The 19,599-nt window shown below is 47.0% G+C and overlaps 2 protein-coding genes across 3 annotated transcripts in view; one reads left to right on the plus strand and one right to left on the minus strand.

The window, feature by feature from the left end:
* Positions 1-19,599, plus strand: part of LOC309337013 (uncharacterized protein) — a 131,827-nt gene that overhangs the window by 89,119 nt on the left and 23,109 nt on the right. The gene's annotated exons all lie outside the window — the stretch shown is intronic.
* On the minus strand, positions 303-18,095 carry LOC309336540 (uncharacterized protein). Of its 2 annotated transcripts, none has more exons than XM_081852468.1 (6): positions 17,971-18,095; positions 15,470-15,903; positions 13,689-13,815; positions 10,715-10,797; positions 6,683-6,809; positions 303-3,483 (listed from the first exon to the last, which is right to left on the minus strand). In XM_081852468.1, exons 2-6 carry the CDS (start codon positions 15,875-15,877, stop codon positions 1,406-1,408), a joined length of 2,823 nt encoding a protein of 940 aa, XP_081708594.1. In that variant the 5' UTR covers positions 15,878-15,903; positions 17,971-18,095; the 3' UTR covers positions 303-1,405. The 2 variants fall into 2 exon arrangements, with proteins under 2 accessions (XP_081708594.1, XP_081708593.1); XM_081852467.1 differs by having other exon boundaries at positions 303-3,486.

Raw genomic sequence — 19,599 nt, forward strand, 5'->3', positions numbered from 1 at the left:
GTATAAAGGTACATAAAATACCAGTACACAACAATTGTTTTATACAAGTCTCAAAGGCAGTCAAAAAGAGTCCATATTATATAAAGTCAGAATAAAGAATCAAATAGGGCCACAAAGAAGTATCCAGAGTATGAATTAGATGTACGACTCAGTAGTGGTGACCAGGACAGGGCCCTGTTTCGGAGTAAATGCCTTGAGAACCTTTGATCTATTTTGACATATTATTTGATATTTGATATTACCAGCTGAAGAAGGCATTTACTCCGAAACAGAGCTCTTGGTATATCCTTTTCAGTGTATTTCAAAAAGTGACAATCCAGACACAAAAATTGTTGGGCTATTTTTTTTTTTTTTTTTAAGTTCTGGCCAAAGTCGTTGAGCTCTGAAACGTCCTTTCTAAAGATCCTTCTAAAAATCGACACTTCCAGATTTTCCCGGACATGTCAGAGCTTTCCGCCCGGTCACCGTTGCCGGCGGCCAAATTCCGGATGTATGCCAACCCTAATTTATTTCCATTACACTATACCATCTTGTAGCCATAAGAGGGCCTTCTCTGTGGCAGCCCCTAAATTGTGAAACTCCCCACAGAGACATAACTGGCACCTTCGTTTTCATAAACGCTGAAGATGCACCTCTTACCGCTTCTGATGCTATAGATGTGTATTTTTAGGACCCACCCTAAGTCATTTTAAATTGTTTTGAATTTTGTGTTTTAGTTGTTGTTACGCGCCTGGGACCTGAAGGTAAAGGGCAAGTAGTCAGTTGCAATGTCATTCTGATGGTAAGAAGGATATTTTAAAACTAGGTTGGGTGGTCAAGGATTCCTTCGCAGTTATTCCTATATTGCAAGAGGTTGTTCCTTCCAAAGCTACAGTTCTACTATCATCTAATGAAGGTAAACGGTAGAAAATCCGGGACGGGTAAGGAAGACCTTCTTCACACAGCACATAGCTAAACTACAGAATTCACTGCCACAAGATATAGTACAATTAGACAAATGTGTCAAGGATAAGACTGCTAATGGCTACCATTCATGGTGGATATATATTGCCTTTAGAATCAGAGGCAGCGTGCATCTGAATCCTCGTCGCTCAGGAACAGAAGGGGAGAGGATGTCCTACTGTTCTGACCCAACAGGGATCATCTTAAGTCTTCCCACCAAGAACCTTTCAACACTCCATACACGTTTTTAATGAGTTCTTCCTAGTACGAATTATTGGATGCCCAGAAAGGATTTCACGCGTGCTTAAGATTTTTCCACGCTTCACTTATAGGGTTCTCCACTTTGTGGATTCTTCAATGTCCACAGGTGTGCCTGCATACGCAGAAGCTCTTCCCGCACCCCAAACATTTATATAGCTTCTCCCCAGTGTGAATTCTTTAATGGAAAGTGAGACGCATGCTTCTACTGAAACCCTTTCCACATGCTGTGCATTAATATTTCGTCACGAGAGTGAGTCATTTGATGTTTAGTCAGGATTCCACGTTGAATGAAGCTCCTTCCACATTCCAGGCATTTATACGGTTTCTCCCCTGTGTGAGTTCTTTGATGGGTAGTCAGGATTCCACGCTGAATGAAGCTCTTTCCACACTCCAAGCACTGGTAGGGTTTCTCCCCTGTGTGAATTCGTTGATGAGAAGCAAGGCTTGATTTAACAGAAAATGCCATGCCACAGTCTGAACATTTATAGGGCTTCTCCCCCACATGATTTTTTTGATGAGAAGAGAGGTATGTGCTCCTACTGAAGCTCTTTCCGCACTCTAAGCATTGATAGGGTTTCTCCCCTGTGTGAATTCTCTGATGAGAAGCAAGGTTTGGGCTTCGACTGAAACTCTTTCCACACTCCAAACAATTATATGGTTTCTCCCCTGTGTGAGTTGTTTGATGGGAAGAAAGTTCCGGACTTGAACGGAAACTCTTTCCACACTCCAAACATTTATATGGCTTCTCTCCTGTGTGAATTCTTTGATGAGAAGTGAGATTCACCTTCTGAATGAAGCTCTTTCCACACTCCAAGCACTGGTACGGTTTCTCTCCTGTGTGAATTCTTTGATGAGCAATGAGACCTGTTTTCCCACTGAAACTCTTTCCACACTCCAAGCATCCATATGGCTTCTCCCCTGTGTGAACTCTCTGATGACAAGTAAGGTTAGAACTGAAATGGAAGCTCTTCCCACACTCCAAGCATTGATATGGCCTGTCCCCTGTGTGGGTTCTCTGGTGAGAAGCAAGATTTACCTTTTGGCTGAAGCTCTTTCCACACTCGTAGCACTGATACGGTTTCTCTCCTGTGTGAGTTGTTTGGTGGGCAATGAGGCCTGTTCTTACGCTGAAGCACTTTCCACATTGCAAGCACTGGTAGGGTTTCTCCCCTGTGTGAGTTGTTTGATGGGAAGAAAGTTCCGGACTGGAACGGAAGCTCTTTCCACACTCAAAGCATTTATATGGCCTGTCCCCTGTGTGGGTTCTCTGATGAGTATTGAGATTCACCTTCTGACTGAAGCTCTTTCCACACTCCAGGCATTTATATGGTCTCACTCCTGTGTGAATACTTCGATGAGCAATGAGGCCTGTTCTCCCGCTGAAGCACTTTCCACATTCCAGGCATCCATACGGCTTCTCTCCTGTGTGAACTCTCTGGTGGCAAGTAAGGTTGGAACTGAAATGGAAGCTCTTCCCACACTCCAAGCATTTGTACGGCCTGTCCCCTGTGTGGGTTCTCTGATGAGAAGTGAGGTTTACCTTCTGACTGAAGCTCTTTCCACACTCGGTGCACTTAAATGGTTTCTCCCCTGTGTGAGTCGTCTGATGGGAGACAAGGGCTGTTCTGCCGCTGAAGCTCCTTCCACATTCCAAGCATTTATATGGTTTGTCCCCTTTGTGGGTTGTTCGAGGGGAAGACAGTTCTGCATTTGAACCGAAAGTCTTTCCATGCTCCAGGCATCTGTCCTCCACATGGGTTCTTTGGTGGGAAGTGAGATTTGAATTCTCCGTGAAGCTCTTTCCATACTCCAAGCGCTGATATGGTTCCTCCACCGAGTGGATCAAACAGAAACTCTCTCCACAGTCCAGGCATTTATATGGTTTCTCTTCTGTGTCAATACTTTGATGGGCCATGAGGCCTGTTGTCACACTAAAGCCCTTTCCATACTCTAGGCTTACATATGGTTTCTCCTCTGTATGGGTTCTGAAATGGCAAGTCAGGTCGGAACTGAAATAGAAGCTCTTTCCACACTCCAAGCACTGATATGGTTTCTCCTCTGTTTCCCTCAGCATGGAAGGGCTGTTCTTTTCCTGTCTCTCATCCACTTCTTCCTGAGCTGTGATTTCGTGGCAGTCAGTGTCCTGAGAGGCAGAGGCTTTCCCCCTCATATTCTGATTTGCTTCGGTTTTCCTTCTCTGCTGTTCCCTCTTCTCACATGTGTCTCTTTCCAGAGACATCCTGGGAGAGTCTCCCTTCTCCTCACTGTCCCATTCATCACCTGCTGGAACGGAGGGGGGAAATCAGTCAGAAATGAAGCCTCAAATCATAGAACGACTCAAACAGTTGTGATAAGGGCTGAAAAGACTTAAGAGGGAATGTTTTTGTATATGCTGGAATCAGCTCAGAGTGGCTGAGGCAACCAAAACAGATGGGTGGGGTACAAATACAGTCATACCTTGGTTGTCAAACACCTTGGTACTCGTCTGTTTTGGTTCCTGAACGCCACAAACCCAGAAGTGAGGGTTCTGGTTTGCGAACGTTTTTTGGAAGCCAAATGTCCAACATGGCTTCTGCGACTTCTGATTGAGTGCAGGAAGCTCCTGCAGCCAATCAGAAGCCGCGCCTTGGTTTTTGACCATTTTCGGAAGTCAAACAGACTTCCGGAACGGATTCTGTTCAAGAACCAAGGTACGACTGTAATAAAATTATTACTATTATTAGCATCATCATCATCATCATTTTAGCACAGGGTGAGGGTGCCTGCTGAAAACCTCCAAACGTCACTGGACTGACCCCAATGTAACCAGAATTATTAATACTGTTATTAACAACAGTTTGTTAGATTTGTTTCCTGCCTTTCCTCCCGAAGGAGCCCAGAAAAGCAAACAGCAAAATGTTAAAACAAAATTTAAAAATTCCTTCCAGTAGCACCTTAGATACCAACTAAATTTGTTATTGGTATGAGCTTTCGTGTGCATGCACACTTCTTCAGATGTTAAAACAGCCCAATTTAAAAACTGAATTTAAAAAAGAAACGTATTTAAAGTGTTAAAAAACCATTCAAAACAGTCTAAAGAACATTTGGAACACCTGACAGCTATCACATACCCCCAGTTATTACTTTCATGGTTGCTATGGCCAGTATCTCTCAGCCATCGAACTCCTGGGTAAACAGGAATGCTCTTAACTTTCTCCTGGAGATCAGTAACGGAGACAGTCGCGCCTCACTCGCGAGGGGGAGCCAGCACCGAGAAGCTCCTGCCAGAAATAACTGTGGACGGGGCAGCTCCATGGCCAAAGGTGAACGGAGGATGGAGTTGTAATCTAGGAACGTTTAGTAGACCACAGCAGGTTGCCTACACCTTCATTCAAAGCATCCTGAGAGCTATAGTTTCTTAAGGACTCTGAGAGTGGTTAGGTAACCTCCTATTTAATAAATAATAGTAATAATAATAATAATAATAATAATTATTATTATTATTATACCCCGCCCATCTGGCTAGGCCTTCCCAGCCACTCTGGGCGGCTTCCAAAAAAATATTAAAATAATGTAATACATCAAACATTAAAAGCTTCCCTCAACAGGGCTGCCTTCAGATGTGTTCTAAAAGTCTGTTAGTTGTTCTCTTTGACTTCTGGTGGGAGGGCGTTCCACAGGGAGGGCACCACCACCGAGAAGGCCCTCTGCCTGCTTCCCTGTAACTTGGCCTCTCGCAGTGAGAGAACCGCCAGAAGGCCCTCGGCGCTGGACCTCAGTGTCTGGGCAGAACGATGGGGGTGGAGACACTCCTTCAGATATACTGGACCGAGGCCGTTTAGGGCTTTAAAAGTCAACACCAACACTTTGAATTGTGCTCGGAAACGTACTGGGAGCCAATGTAGATCTTTCAGGACCGGTGTTATATGGTCTTGGCGGCCGCTCCCAGTCACCAGTCTAGCTGCCGCATTCTGGATTAGTTGTAGTTTCCGGGTCACCTTCAAAGGTAGCCCCACGTAGAGCGCATTGCAGTAGTCCAAGTGGGAGATAAGCAGAACATGCACCACTCTGGCGAGACAGTCCATGGGCAGGAAGGGTCTCATCCTGCATACCAGATGGAGCTGATAAACAGCTGCCCTGGACACAGAATTGACCTGCGCCTCGATGGACGGCTATGAGTCCAAAATGACTATTCCACTCACAGAGCTACAATTCCCAGAGTCCTCTGGGAAGAAGGATTCACTGCTAAACCATTCTGGGAACTGTAGCAATGTGAAGGGAACAGGGGTCTCTCTTGACAACTCTCAGCACTCATTTTTGTTCAGACAAGGTTTCCCTGCTGGATGAGTCTCTCCGCTGTGTGTGTGTGTTTCTAAATTTATCTGGGATTCTGTTCTGTGCTGTTTTTAAGCTGGGTTCTCTCTCTCTCTCTCTCTCTCTCTCTCTCTATATTTCTGTACGTCCTCTAGAGACGGACATTTAATTAATGAGTTTTATATACCGTATTTTTCGCTCTATAGGACGCAACTTTTCCCTCCTAAAAAGCAAGGGAAAATGTGTGTGCGTGCTATGGAGCGAATGCAGGGGGGAGGCAGGCAGGAAAAGCCCCCAAGAGCTGCACACAAGCTCTGTGCGGCTCTTGCAGGCTTTTCCCCAGGAGGGAGAAGGGACTGACTGGCCGCATCAGTCCCTTCCCCCACCTCGTAGAAAAGCCCGCAGGAGCCGCACACCCTTTAAAGAGCGCGCCGCTCTTGGGGGCTTTTCCCCGAGGAGGGACAAGGGACTGACTGGCCGCGTCAGTCCCTTCTCCCTCCTCGTAGAAAAGCCTGCAGGAGCCGCACGCTCCTTAAAGGGTGCGTGGCTCCTGTGGGCTTTTGCGGGAGATGGGGGAATTCCCCCACCTTCCGCAAAAGCAGGGAGAAGGTCTGGGAGAAGTGCACAGGCTGCCGGGGGGGGGGGATCCATATTTTTTCCCTTGATTTCCCCCTCTGAAAACTAGGTGCGCCCTATAGTCAGGTGCGCCCTATGGAGCAAAAAATACGGTACCCCTTGACTGTAAGAGAAAAAACCTCAAAGCATTTTACAAAAAGAATAAAATAATGGGAAAATGTGGTCAGCAACTGGATAACAACCGAACATTAATTAAGAAAAGACACAGCTATGGGAGGAAACGATCAACGTATGTTTGCAACATGAGTGGGAAACCTGATTTTAAGAAATCGTATTATATTAAAGTAATCTGGTTTGTAAAAATGTGGAAAACTGATAAAAATATTTTTTTTAAAAAAAGAAGAAAACAACGAACTGGCAAAAACCAGTTAAAAACAACTATTTTAGCCACCCAAAAGAACTGAAAATCAACAGTGCTAAAAATGGTTGTGGATAAATGAATAAGGCTTCCCTTGCAGGGAGTTGGAATATATGATCCCTGGTCACCTTCGAGCTCTACAGTTCTATGTGCTGCAGAGATAATCAGCTAAAGAAAAAAACTGTGTCTTACCCAGAGAGGCCAGAATCTCCCAGTTCTCCTCCATGACTTCCCTGTGCAGGGACCTTTGGTCCTGATCCAGCAGGGCCCACTCTTCCTCAGAGAAATGCACAGCCACCTCCTCAAAGGTCACCAAATCCTGGAACAGAAGCAAACATTTCCTCCTCACCGATAACGGAACATTTACTGTATTTTTTCGCCCCATAGGTCGCACCTAGATTTTTCTGGGGGAGGGGGGATTCCCCCCCCCCGGCACTGGCTGGCGCAGGGGAAGCCTGAGCTTCCCCCAACCCCAGCTCCCAGAACAGGCTGCCGCCCCAAGCCTTGCGCGCCCGGCGGGACCTCCCCCCCAGGCGCGCAAGGCTTGCGGAAACTTGCCCGAAGCACGGGGCGTCCTCCGGAGGACGCCCCGTGCTCCGGGCTGCAGGCTGCTGCCAGCAAGCCTTGCGCGCCTGGGGGGAGGGTTGCGGGTTAGGGTGCGGGTTAGGGTTAGGGTTTAGGGTTAGGGTTAGGGTTAGGGTTAGGGTTAGGGTTAGGGTTAGGGACAGGGATATCTGCCCGAAGCATGGGGCGTCCTCTGGAGGGCGCTCCGTGCTCCGGTCTGCAGGCTGCCACCCGCAAGCGTTGCGAGCCCGCGGGAACTCCCCCCGGGTGCACAAGGCTTGCGGACACTTGCCCGAAGCACGGGGCATCCTCCGGAGGGCGCCCTGTGCTCCGGGCTGCTGCCCGCAAGCCTTGCGAACCCGCAGGAACTCCCGCAGGGCTTGCAAGGCTTGCGGATAGCTTCCTGAAGCCTGGAGAGCGAGAAGGGTCGGTGCACACTTCATTTTTGGAGGGGAAAAAGTGCGTCCTATAGGGTGAAAAATACGGTATTTACCAGCAAAATCCTAAGTGCAGACAAGGTGGGTGGGTTTTACCCTCAGCACCGAGGATGGTTTGCGTTAATCCCCGTGCATGTGGTTTAAAATCCATTTGAACATTTTCATTCTATTAAATTGCATTTCAATGTGTGTTTTAAGATGCTTGCAACTGTTGATTAAACCGTTTTTAAAAAGCTGTTTCATTTCATTACATGCACATGTTTGAGAGATACAGAAACGAACCACAGCTCGCCTGTTTTTATTATAGAATTTATTTTTTTTCTATTTTTCAAAAGTGTTTTGACGTAAAAACACTCCAATGTTTCCCAACAAATATAAATATAAATATAAATATAAATATAAATATAAATATAAATATAAATATAAATATAAATATAAATATAAATATAAATATAAATATAAATATAAATATAAATATAAATATAAACATATATTGACTTCCCCCCACTCCTTTTGCGGTTTCTTATATTTTTAAGATTTATAACACTGCATCTCCTTAGTTACTCCAATTAGTGTATTTTTTAACATTAATTTTAACTGTTTGTTTTAGGTTACATCTTGCCTGTTTGACCCGCAACTTTAAAAAGAAAATGACGCACAGCGGAGAAATGGTTATTGCAGAGAGATAAAATCAATGCTACGAATGATAAGGCTATGATTTCATGGAAGTGCAACTGAGCAGTCAAAGAGTTCTGGTATACAATCAAATCCAGATAAAACTATAGTTTACAGGAGCCTCCCACCTGTAAGTTTGTATTTGGATGTAATTAATGAATGGCTACCATGTAGCTTCATGGTCCATAGGTTTGTCTTTGGTTTTTAAAAACAATTCCGTTTTATTTTTAATTGTATTATTTCATCCAGTGATTTTTTCCTGGGAAAATAGGTGGGGGAACTTACCACTAAATATGTTTGTTTGTTGCAGGCCCAGTCACAATGCCCCTCTTCCAGGCAGTGGCTAAATGCAAATTGTGATTAATAAACTCAAGCACACAATGATCTGGATTTGAAATGGCTAAAACTTTATTGATGACAGATGGAGGGGGATTTTTGGCTGAGGCACTGTGGGTATATATTCGTTCCAGCCCCCTTAGACAAAAAAATAATTATTATTTAATTTTTAAAAGTTAAGGGAGTTCAGTTCGCCCCCAGTTCCTGCTCCAAAAAACAAAAACAAAAAAATCCCTGATTTTTATCACAGATACATTTGCAGCCCTGGGGTCCTTTTGAAAGGAGAATAGCACTTAATGGCTGTCAGGGATTATGGAAACCACCCAGCCTGGGAGTCATTTTTGCAGCCTGGGAGTCATTTTGGACTCACAGCTGTCCATGGAGGTGCAGGTCAATTCTGTATCCAGGGCAGCTGTCTACCAGCTCCACCTGGTACGCAGGCTGAGACCCTATCTGCCTGCAGACTGTCTCGCCAGAGTCGAGCATGCTCTGGTTATCTCCTGCTTGGACTACTGCAATGCGCTCTATGTGGGGCTACCTTTGAAGGTGACCCGGAAACTACAACTAATCCAGAATGCGGCAGCTAGACTGGTGACTGGGAGCGGCGGCCGAGACCATATAACACCGGTCTCGAAAGACCTACATTAGCTCCCAGTACGTTTCCGAGCACAATTCAAAGTGTTGGTGCTGACCTTTAAAGCCCTAAATGGCTTTGGCTCAGTATACTTGAAGGAGTGTCTCCACCCCCATTGTCTAGTCCAGACACTGAGGTCCAGCTCCAAGGGCCTTCTGGCGGTTCCCTCCCTGTGAGAAGTGAAGTTACAGGGAACCAGGCAGAGGGCCTTCTCGGTGGTGGCGCCTGCCCTGTGGAACACCCACCCATCAGATGTCAAGGAAAAAGACAACTATCTGACTTTTAGAAGACATCTGAAGGCAGCCCTGTTCAGGGAAGTTTTTTATGTTAGAAGTTTTATCGTGTTGTTAATAGTCTGTTGGGAGCCACCCAGAGTGGCTGGGGAGACCCTGCCAGATGGGCAGGGTATAAATAACAAATTATTATTATTATTATTATTATTATTATTATTATTATTATTATTATTATTACCGTGGGTTACATACGCTTCAGGTTACAGACACTTTAGGTTACAGACTCCGCTAACCCATAAATAGTACCTCGGGTTAAGAACTTTGCTTCAGGATGAGAACAGAAATCGTGCTCCGGCAGCGCAGCAGCAGCAGGAGGCCCCATAAGTTAAAGTGGTGCTTCGGGTTAAGAACAGTTTCAGGTTAAGAACGGACCTTCGGAACGAATTGCGGTAAGTTCTTAACCCGAGGTACCACTGAATTATTATTATTATTAATTTTATTATTTGGAATTCCAGGTGCCAGCACAGCAATAAATCACAGCAACACAATCTGGTATAGATAGAACTTTTTTTACTCCTGGCTTTATAAGCTTAACAATTCCAAAAACTATTTACCTGCTTCTCCGATAGAGGCACACTTCTTTCTAAGTTGGCTGCAAGAACACACCCCGCCCTCAAAGGCCTACATCCTTTCAGTTTGAGGTTTATGTCTGGACTAAACGGTCTCTTACTCAGTTCCAGAAACTGAGCATGTATTAAGACAGCTCTCAGAGTGCTGAGCTTGCAGATGTAAAAAATAAAACAAAACAAAACCAGCAAGAAAACAGCTTCTGGAAATTGCATGATTTCTGGCAAACAAATGTCTCACCCTGACAATGGCATCCATAACAGGCCTGGTGGGCAGATGCTAAGGGAATGAGACATATCCAGAGAAGTGAGCCCCTCTCCATCTCCCCACTGATCCTTCTCCTTAAAAGTTAAAGGTAAAGGGACCCCTGACCATTAGGTCCAGTTGTGGCCAACTCTAGGGTTGCGGCACTCATCTCGCTTTATTGGCCGCGGGAGCCAGCGTACAGCTTCTGGGTCATGTGGCCAGCATGACTAAGCCACTTCTGGCGAACCAGAGCAGCGCACGGAAATGACGTTTACCTTCCCGCCGGAGCGGTACCTATTTATCTACTTGCACTTTGACGTGCTTTCGAACTGCTGGGTGGGCAGGAGCAGGGACCGAGCAACGGGAGCTCACCCCGTCGCGGGGATTTGAACCGCCAACCTTGTGATCAGCAAGCCCTAGGCTCAGTGGTTTAAAGCACAGTGCCACCTCCGTCCCTGATCCTTCTCCTTACCTGATCCTTTCCCATCACAGCTCCTTCCCTTCCACCACCAGGGAGAGATGTCCCGCTACATACTGCTGGCATCATTCCATCTCCTGCAAGAGACAAAAAATAATTTAATAATAATTTTTTATTTATACCCCGGCCCACCTGGCTGGGTTTCCCCAGCCACTCTGGGTGGCTTCCAACAAAGATTAAAAATACATTGAAATGTCACACATTAAAAACTTCCCTGAACAGGGCTGCCCTCAGATGTCTTATAAATGTCAGGTAGTCGTTTATCTATTTGACATCTGCTGGAAGGGCGTTCCACAGGGTGGGTGCCACCACCGAGAAGGCCCTCTGCCTGGTTCCCTGTAACTTGGCTTCTCGCAGCGAGGGAACCTCCAGAAGGCCCTCAGAGCTGGACCGCAGTGTCCGGGTAGAACGTTGGGGGTGGAGACGCTCCTTCAGGTATACTGGGCCGAGGCCGTTTAGGGCTTTAAAGGTCAGCACCAACACTTTGAAGGGGTGAGAAGGCTGTTTCGGGTTGCCTTGCCTCCAGGTTGTGCCATGAACCACTTAACGGATTTGCCCCCACATCCTGTCATTGCAGGAAGTTCGTACAGGGCTCGAACCTGCAATCTTGGCGTTGAAAGCACCGTGCTCTAACCCAGTGTTTCCCAACCTTTGGTCTCCAGCTGTTTTTGGACTACAACTCCCATCATCCCTAGCTAGCAAGACCAGTGGTCAGGGATGATGGGAATTGTAGCCCAAAAACAGCTGGAGACCAAAGGTTGGGAAACACTGCTCTAACCAACTGAGCTATCCAAGCGCAATGGATACAGAGTAAACAAAAAAACACGAGCATACCCAAGGGTGAAGCATTATCATTGCAATCCAGTGATAGGGACTCTCTGGCTCGCCGGCGGCTGCTGTTGCTACTGCTGCTAGACTCCAACTCCCCGCATCCCTCAGCCGTGGTCTAGCATCAGGCAGCAGAGGAACCAGCCCCCACGGCAGGTTGCCAGGAAAGGATAAAACGAGGAAAAGTCCTTGCCATCTGCTTTTTATTCAACATTCACAGAGAGGGGCTTGGGAATGCAGCCTTGCGGAATAATGGTGTTGTCCCGAGTGAATCTCCACCCTCTCTGTCTCTCCCATTTCCTTATGAGTTATCGCAACAGGTGCTGCAAAGTGCCCTCTGAACTCTTTCCTCTCCTACTTTCTTTTTTTATATATATACATTTTTATTGATTTTTTAACATATCAGTTCCAAGAGTCATACAACATATCTTCCCAACATATCTTCCCATCTTATACAATTTTGGGGGGGAGCCAGTGTGGTGTAGTGGTTAAGAGCGGTGGACTCGTAATCTGGGGAACCGGGTTCGCGTCTCCGCTCCTCCACATGCAACTGCTGGGTGACCTTGGGCTAGTCACACTTCTCTGAAGTCTCTCAGCCCCACTCACCCCACAGAGTGTTTGTTGTGGGGGAGGAAGGGAAAGGAGAATGTTAGCCACTTTGAGACTCCTGAAGGGGGGTGAAAGGCGGGATATCAAATCCAAACTCTTCTTCTTCTTCTTCCGTCAACACCTCTGCTGATTTTCCGTTCTTTATCACTTATTCTGCATTTCTTAATTTCCTATTACATTTAATTGTCCTTAACTAATAATTCTTTTCATAGTCTTTCTTGCAATATTTCAAATAATCCACCTTACAAAACTTCTTGCAGTCCTACTAGCGTACAGTGGTACCTCAGGTTACATATGCTTCAGGTTACATAAGCTTCAGGTTACAGAGTCCGCTAACTCAGAAATAGTGCTTCAGGTTAAGAACAGTTTCAGGTTAAGAACGGACCTCCGGAACGAATTAAGTACTTAACCCGAGGTACCACTGTAGTCTGTTCATCACAATTACTTTTCAAATACAGCGGTACCTCTGGTTACGTACTTAATTCGTTCCGGAGGTCCGTTTTTAACCTGAAACTGTTCTTAACCTGAAGCACCACTTTAGCTAATGGGGCCTCCCCCTGCTGCTGTGCTGCCAGAGCACGATTTCTGTTCTCATCCTGAAGCAAAGGTCTTATCCCGAGGTACTGTTTCTGAGTTAGTGGAGTCTGTAACCTGAAGAGTCTGTAACCCAAGGTACCACTGTACAGTCATACCTCGGGTTGAAGTAGCTTCAGGATAAGAATTTTCGGGTTGCATTCCGAGGTGACTCGGAAGTAACGGAGCACGTTACTTCTGGGTTTCGCTGCTCGCGCATGTGCAGATGGTCAAAATGACATCACGCGCATGCGCAGAACTGGTGAATCGTGACATCGCACGTGCAGACGTGCGGACACAGGTTGCGTTCACTTCAGGATGCAAACGGGGCTCCGGAACGGATCCCGTTCGCATCCAGAGGTACCACTGTAGTTCATATATTTACTCCAGTCTTCTAAGAATCTCTGATCCTGCAGGTTTCAAATCCTTTCTGTTACAGTGGTACCTCGGGTTCCATATGCTTCAGGTTACAGACTCCGCTAACCCAGAAATAGTGCTTCAGGTTAAGAATTTTGCTTCAGGATGAGAACAGAAATTGTGCTCCGGCGGCACAGCAGCAGCGGGAGGCCCCATTACCTGAAGTGGTGCTTCAGGTTAAGAACAGTTTCAGGTTAAGTACGGACCTCCGGAACTAATTAAGTACTTAACCTGAGGTACCACTGTAATTTATCTAGTTCTGCATAGTTCATTGCTCTCCTACTTTCAAGGCCCGCCGGGTTCCAAGAGAGGGGGGTCTGGAATGCTTTCAAAAGACATTGAGTCCATCAGCAGTCGCCCCCCCCCGAGGTACTTCTTCTTCTCTTCCTCTGAGCTGTGACCTCCCTCAAATCCCTCTTGTGATTCTGAACTCCTCCTCCTCTGCCCAGTCCCTGACACCTGTCAGTCAGAGGCCGATGGGAGGTGGGGTCCAGCGACATTTGGGAGGCCACAGTTTCCCCACCCACGCAGATATCCTTACCAAGCCAGGTGGCCCCTCTGTCATACTCTGGGGCGATCCCGCGTTGTGGGGGGCTCTGCCTCGTCCCCGATAGAGCTTCCTCTGAGTCAGAAAATCTGGCGCTCGCTTCTACAAGCAGGCCTTTCTCCTGGAGCAGAGATGGGAGTGGAAAAGCAAAAGGAAAAGGATGGCAGAGGCAAAGATGCATCAGAAGAAGTAGACCAAAATAGCCTATCTAGTTCCAGCAGTTGGTTGTCCAGGCTGGCTAACTAGAAGCCTCTAGGAACATAAGCTAAGGGCCTATCTAGTCCAGTGTCCTGTTCTCACAGCGGCCGACCAGGTGCCCGTGGGAAACCCGAATGCAGGATTCGAGCTCTTGTGTGCGGATTCCAGCGACTGGCATTCAGAAGAGTTCCTGTCTCCTTCCATGGAGCTTTTTGAATTATGGTAATGGAGGAGTCTCTTGAGAGTCCCATGGACTGCAAGAAGATCAAACCTATCCATTCTCAAGGAAATCAGCCCTGAGTGCTCACTGGAAGGACAGATCCTGAAGCTGAGGCTCCAAGACTTTGGCCACCTCATGAGAAGAGAAGACTCCCTGGAAAAGACCCTGATGGTGGGAAACATGGAGGGCACAAGGAGAAGGGGACGACAGAGGACAAGATGGTTGGACAGTGTTCTCGAAGATACCAGCATGAGTTTGACCAAACTGCGGGAGGCAGTGGAAGACAGGAGTGCCTGGCATGCTCTGGTCCATGGGGTCACAAAGAGTCGGACATGACTAAACGAGTAAACAACAACAACAAGCCATGGAGCCACAGCATAGCCATCCTGGCTAGTAGCTGTGAATAGGCCTCTCCTTCATGAACTTGCCCAGTTCTCTTTTGAAGCCATCCAAGATGGCGGCCATCACTGCCTCCAGTGGCAAGGAGTTCCATAGTTTACACTGATATATAAATCTGAATTGTCAAATTGTGTTATGGTTATTATGGTTTTTGTTGTAGTGTCTTTTGCGGTTGTTGTTTGTATCGAAAAAATGATTATTTTTTTTTTTAAAAAAAGGAGTTCCATACTTTAAAGTATGTGCTGCATGAAGAATTACTTTCTGTCCTGAATTCAGCTTGGATATCTCTAAGTTTCCATGTTATGAGAGAGGGATGGGGGGGGGACTATCTATTCACGTTCTCGTACTCTGCCTCATTTTATAAACTTCTATCAGGTCATCTTTTACGCCTCTTAGATAGTTTTAGGAAATCCTCCTTCACCTTTGGTTTGTTTTGGTTCTAATTCTGACTATGTATTTTGTGTTTCTTATATTGTCAGTATAATTTTCATTAACAATTTCTGTTTTCTGTTTTAGAATGTTCACTTAGACAACCTTAAAATATCAATGACTTCCTTTCTTCTCTTCCATGGTTCATTTTGCATATCATAAATCCCTACATATTATACATAAACTAAACCATTCCATTATTACATCCATCAATACTCATTTACACTGCTGAATTTATCTTAATGCTGCCCATGTTTTCAAGTGTACACAATTCCCCCCATATATTCAATAAACATTTTCCAATCTTCTCTAAAAGTATGTTCTTCTTGTTCTCTTATTCTATATGTTAAATCTGCAAGCTGCACATATTCCATCGATTTAAGTTGCCATTCTTCTTTAGTTGAGACCTCACCCATTTTCCATTTTGGAGCTAACAAAACACTGTGTTTCTTAGGCTGTCATTTTATGTTGTGGACCACACTGAGATCTATAGATGAAGGGCAATATATAAGAATAAAAATGTTCTCACCTGCTGTTCTTCCTGCTTCCTGTCCTCTGCCCGGCTCAGGAGGAAACCTTTGACCAGGGCTACTGCCTGGGAGCTGGTCTCTGCTCCACATTCCCTCACCCAGTTCTCCATCTCCGGAGGGAGGACAGCCAAGAACTGCTCCAGGACCACCAGATCCAGGATTTGAGCCTTGGTGTGTCTCTCCGGCTTCAGCCACTGACGACAAAGATGGTGGAGTCGGCTGCAAACCTCTTGAGGCTCCTCAGCTTCCTGGTAGCGGAACTGCCTGAAATGCCAGCGCTGGACATCTAAGCTGAGGGTCTCTTCCTCTCCCAGGATGCTCTCCACAGTTCTTTTCCAGAATTCCCCACTGCTTCCAGGCTCGGGGTCTCTTCCTCCTTCAAGGACAGCTGGGTTTTGCTCATCCATTGAGAAAACCTCCTACCGATTTCCGTCTAGAGGCAGAGATGGGAGCAATTGGAACAGACCACCAAATCCTGCCAAGTGTGACATTGTCCCGTTAGCAAATGGGGGGAGAATCTGTTGGGGGAACGCATGCCGGAAGTGGGAGGGGCTGGAACACGTGGTGGGAGGTGCCAGAGCCCAATGTGGGTGGGGCAAGAATCAGGCCCCGCCTCCCACATGCTATTTATCCCACACAATTCCTTTGCCACTCACTCAGTCACTGGGTGCGACCTTGGGCCAGCAGCTGCCTCTCAGCCTAAGCTACCTCACAGAGCTGTTGTGGGGATTAAATCAGGAGGGGGAGAACCATCTACTGCACCTTGTAGCAGTGAGATATCTAGCTGTCTGATGGCATAGTCAAGGAATCAGTTGCAGCGCAGGAATGATTTTTCTTTTTCTTCTTTTTTTTGGGGGGGGGGGGGAGGTCACAGCCTGTAAGTAGGTTAACCTTCCCCTCCTTAAAATAACCCTGCTATGCTGCAGATAGGCGAGGAAATGCTGCACTGGGAGCTTTTACCCTCTTCCCCAATCTCCTGGCAGATGGACTTAGACTAGCCTTGCATCAGTAAGCACCAGCGCCGCTCTTTTTCTTCTTGGTTTCAATTCTTTGTGGTGTTTCACCCCCCCCCATTCCTCCCTATGCACCCCAGACTAGACAACATGGGCGTAGGATGCCCATAATAATTCTAAATTTTTATTTATATCCTGCCCTCCACAGCCGAAGCCGGGCTCAGGGCGGCTAACAACAATAAAATAATACAACATTCTAAAATCATTTCATTATAAAATTAATTCAAATCAAAATTTATGGCAACCATTGGGCTAGAGTTCTGTGAAGATTGCCAGAAGAGGGAGTCAGGCTGTGCCCTGGCCAAAGGCTTGGTGGAACAGCTCTGTTTTGCAGGCCCTGCGGAAAGATGTCAAGTCCCGCAGGGCCCTAGTCTCTTGTGGCAGAGCGTTCCACCAGATCAGAGCCACAGCTGAAAAAGCCCTGGCTCTGGTTGAGGCCAGCCTAACCTCCCTGTGGCCCGGGACCTCCAAGATGTTTTTGTTTGAAGATTGTAAATTCCTCTGTGGGACATACCAGGAGAGGCAGTCCTGTAGGTACGAGGGTCCTAGGCTGTATAGGGTTTTAAAGGTTAAAACCAGCACCTTAAACCTGATCCTGTACTCCACCGGGAGCCAGTGGAGCTGGTATAGCACCGGGTGAATGTGATCTCGCAGCGAGGACCCCGTAAGGAGTCTCGCTGCGGCATTCTGCACCCGCTGGAGTTTCTGGGTCAGTCTCAAGGGCAGCCCCACGTAGAGCGAGTTACAACAATCCAGTCTGGAGGTGATCGTTGCGTGGATCACAGTGGCTAGGTCAGGGCGAGAGAGGTAAGGAGCCAACTGCTTAGCTTGTCGGAGATGAAAAAATGCCGCCTTTGTTGTAGCTGCAATCTGCGCCTCCATGGAGAGGGAGGTATCGAAGATTACACCCAAACTCTTAATGGACAGTACTGGCACTAATTGCACCCCCGCAAGAGATGGGAGTTGCCCCCCCAATCCCATATCCTCCCGACCCAGCCAAAGGACCTCTGTCTTCGAAGGATTTAACTTCAACCGGCTCCCACGAAAAGAATTATTCTCAGCTGGATGCCATCCTATCAGAGATGCCCAAGAAGGATAAAATTTTCCTCTTGGGTGGTTATGTGGATGCTGTGTGTGTCCTGGTTGAGCTCAGTCATAATAATAATAATAATAACAATAATAATAATAATATTTCTTATACCCGCCCAACTGACTGAGTTGCCCCCAGCTGATCTGGGTGGCTTCCAAAGAAAATATAGAGGGAAAGAAAGAAAGACACATAGATAATTAAAAGCTTTCCGAAACAGGGTTGCCTTCCATTTCCCCACGGGGTGCAATGAGGGAAGGGGCAGATATAGGATCCTGCACCCGCTATGGGGGCTTTTCCCCTCCAGCCTGCGGCATCTTCCCCGGCCAGAGGCGCCCTGGCCCCTAAGGCCGGCTTTGCACCCCGGGGCTCCCCTTCCTGCAGAGGCGCGGGGGCTCACCAGCTCCAGGCGGGGCCGCCGAGGCAGCGCTCCGGGGAGAGGCAGAAGGTCGCTTTTCTCCTCCGCCGGCCAGGGGAATAAAGACTTTGGGGAGGAGGCGGGGGAGGCAATGGGAGACTACAACTCCCATCATGCCCGGCAACTGGCTCAGCGGGCTGAGGATGATGGGAATTGTAGTCCAGTCTACCTCTGGCTCGACCTAGGCTGGAGAACCACTGCGGAAGGACCCCGCCTCCGCCACTTCCGGTCCTCCCCCGTCCTGTCTAGGATTCAGATTCACTTGGTTTTAACCCCTGGGAGGCCAGGGAGAGGCGCATCATCTCTCTCCCCGCCCCCCCATCTCTTAAAGCAGCATCAAAAGAGGGGAACGCAGAACTGTCATCCTCTTCCACCTGATTCGATTTCTCCTTTCCTATTTGTTTAATTAAAAATACATACATAGGTCACTTCCCAGGAATGAAGTGCTAGCGTAGGCAATACCAACCAACCAATGTTTATTACAGCAAACAGCCAGCATGTGGGGGGGGGGGGGAACAGATCAATAAAACAGACAAACACAAGAATGTTGTATTGTGCTTTTATTTTTTGTTGTGAGCTACCAAGAGTGGCTGGGGCAACCTAGTCTGGTGGGCGGCAGTTTCATCTGATCTTCTTTCTGCACCGCAGGGGGTTGGGCTAGATGACCCTTGGGATCCCTTCCAACTCTGCAAAACTATGATTCTTAAAAATAAAAATAAAAAAAAATTATTACTTATACCCCGCCCATCTGGCTGGTCGTCCCCAGCCACTCTGGGTGGCTTCCAGCAGAATATTTTTTATAAAAAAAACCTACAATAAAACATCAAACATTAGAAACTTCCATAAATAGGGCTGCCTTCAGATGTCTTCTAAAAGTCAAGATAGTTGTTCATTTCCTTGACATCTGGTGGGAGGGCGTTCCACAGGGCGGGTGCCACTACCGAGAAGGCCCTGTGCCTGGTTCCCTGTAACTTGGCTTCTCGCAGTGAGGGAACCACCAGAAGGCATGTTCCTAAGCTCTCTTCAAGATATACCTCTAGGCAAGTCTGCTGTTTCTTCGCTGTTGCAACCTCCTGCTCAGATGCTGCAACTGTTTGAGGCCTTTTGACCTTTTGTGGTTTTATGAAAAAGCGACATTTTCATTCCTTCCACTAGCTGACCACCTTCTGTCACCTCTTCCTCCAACCACAGTCCTCAAAAACACATACCGGTATTCAATTCAAGTATTTTGCTGTATGCAGAGGCCACCTTTGCATCTTATCTGATAGTTGTTTTTCGCTCTAGCATGCAGTTTTGTTGTTGTTTAGTCGTTTATTCGTGTCTGACTCTTCGTGACCCCCTGGACCAGAGCATGCCAGGCACTCCTGTCTTCCACTGCCTCCCGCAGTTTGGTCAAACTCATGCTGGTAGCTTCGAGAACACTGTCCCACCATCTCGTCCTCTGTCGTCCCCTTCTCCTTGTGCCCTCCATCTTTCCCAACATCAGGGTCTTTTCCAGGGAGTCTTCTCTTCTCATAAGGTGGCCAAAGTATTGGAGCCTCAGCTTCACAATCTGTCCTTCTACTGAGCACTCAGGACTGATTTCCTTCAGAATGGATAGGTTTGATCTTC

Source organism: Podarcis erhardii (assembly GCF_964252035.2).
Source record: "Podarcis erhardii genome assembly, chromosome: 2".
In the NCBI taxonomy this organism is placed as follows: Eukaryota; Metazoa; Chordata; class Lepidosauria; order Squamata; family Lacertidae; genus Podarcis; species Podarcis erhardii.

Bases quoted from the DNA above. Each gene is read 5' to 3' on its own strand.
- LOC309336540 (XM_081852467.1), bottom strand. From the start codon at position 15,877: ATGGATGAGCAAAACCCAGCTGTCCTTGAAGGAGGAAGAGACCCCGAG. The intron at 13,816-15,469 runs GTGAGAACATTT...TCTCTGCTCCAG, and splicing joins GGAAGCAGGAAGAACAGCAG to GAGAAAGGCCTGCTTGTAGA. The intron at 10,798-13,688 runs GTAAGGATATCT...TGTCTCTTGCAG, and splicing joins CAGAGGGGCCACCTGGCTTG to GAGATGGAATGATGCCAGCA.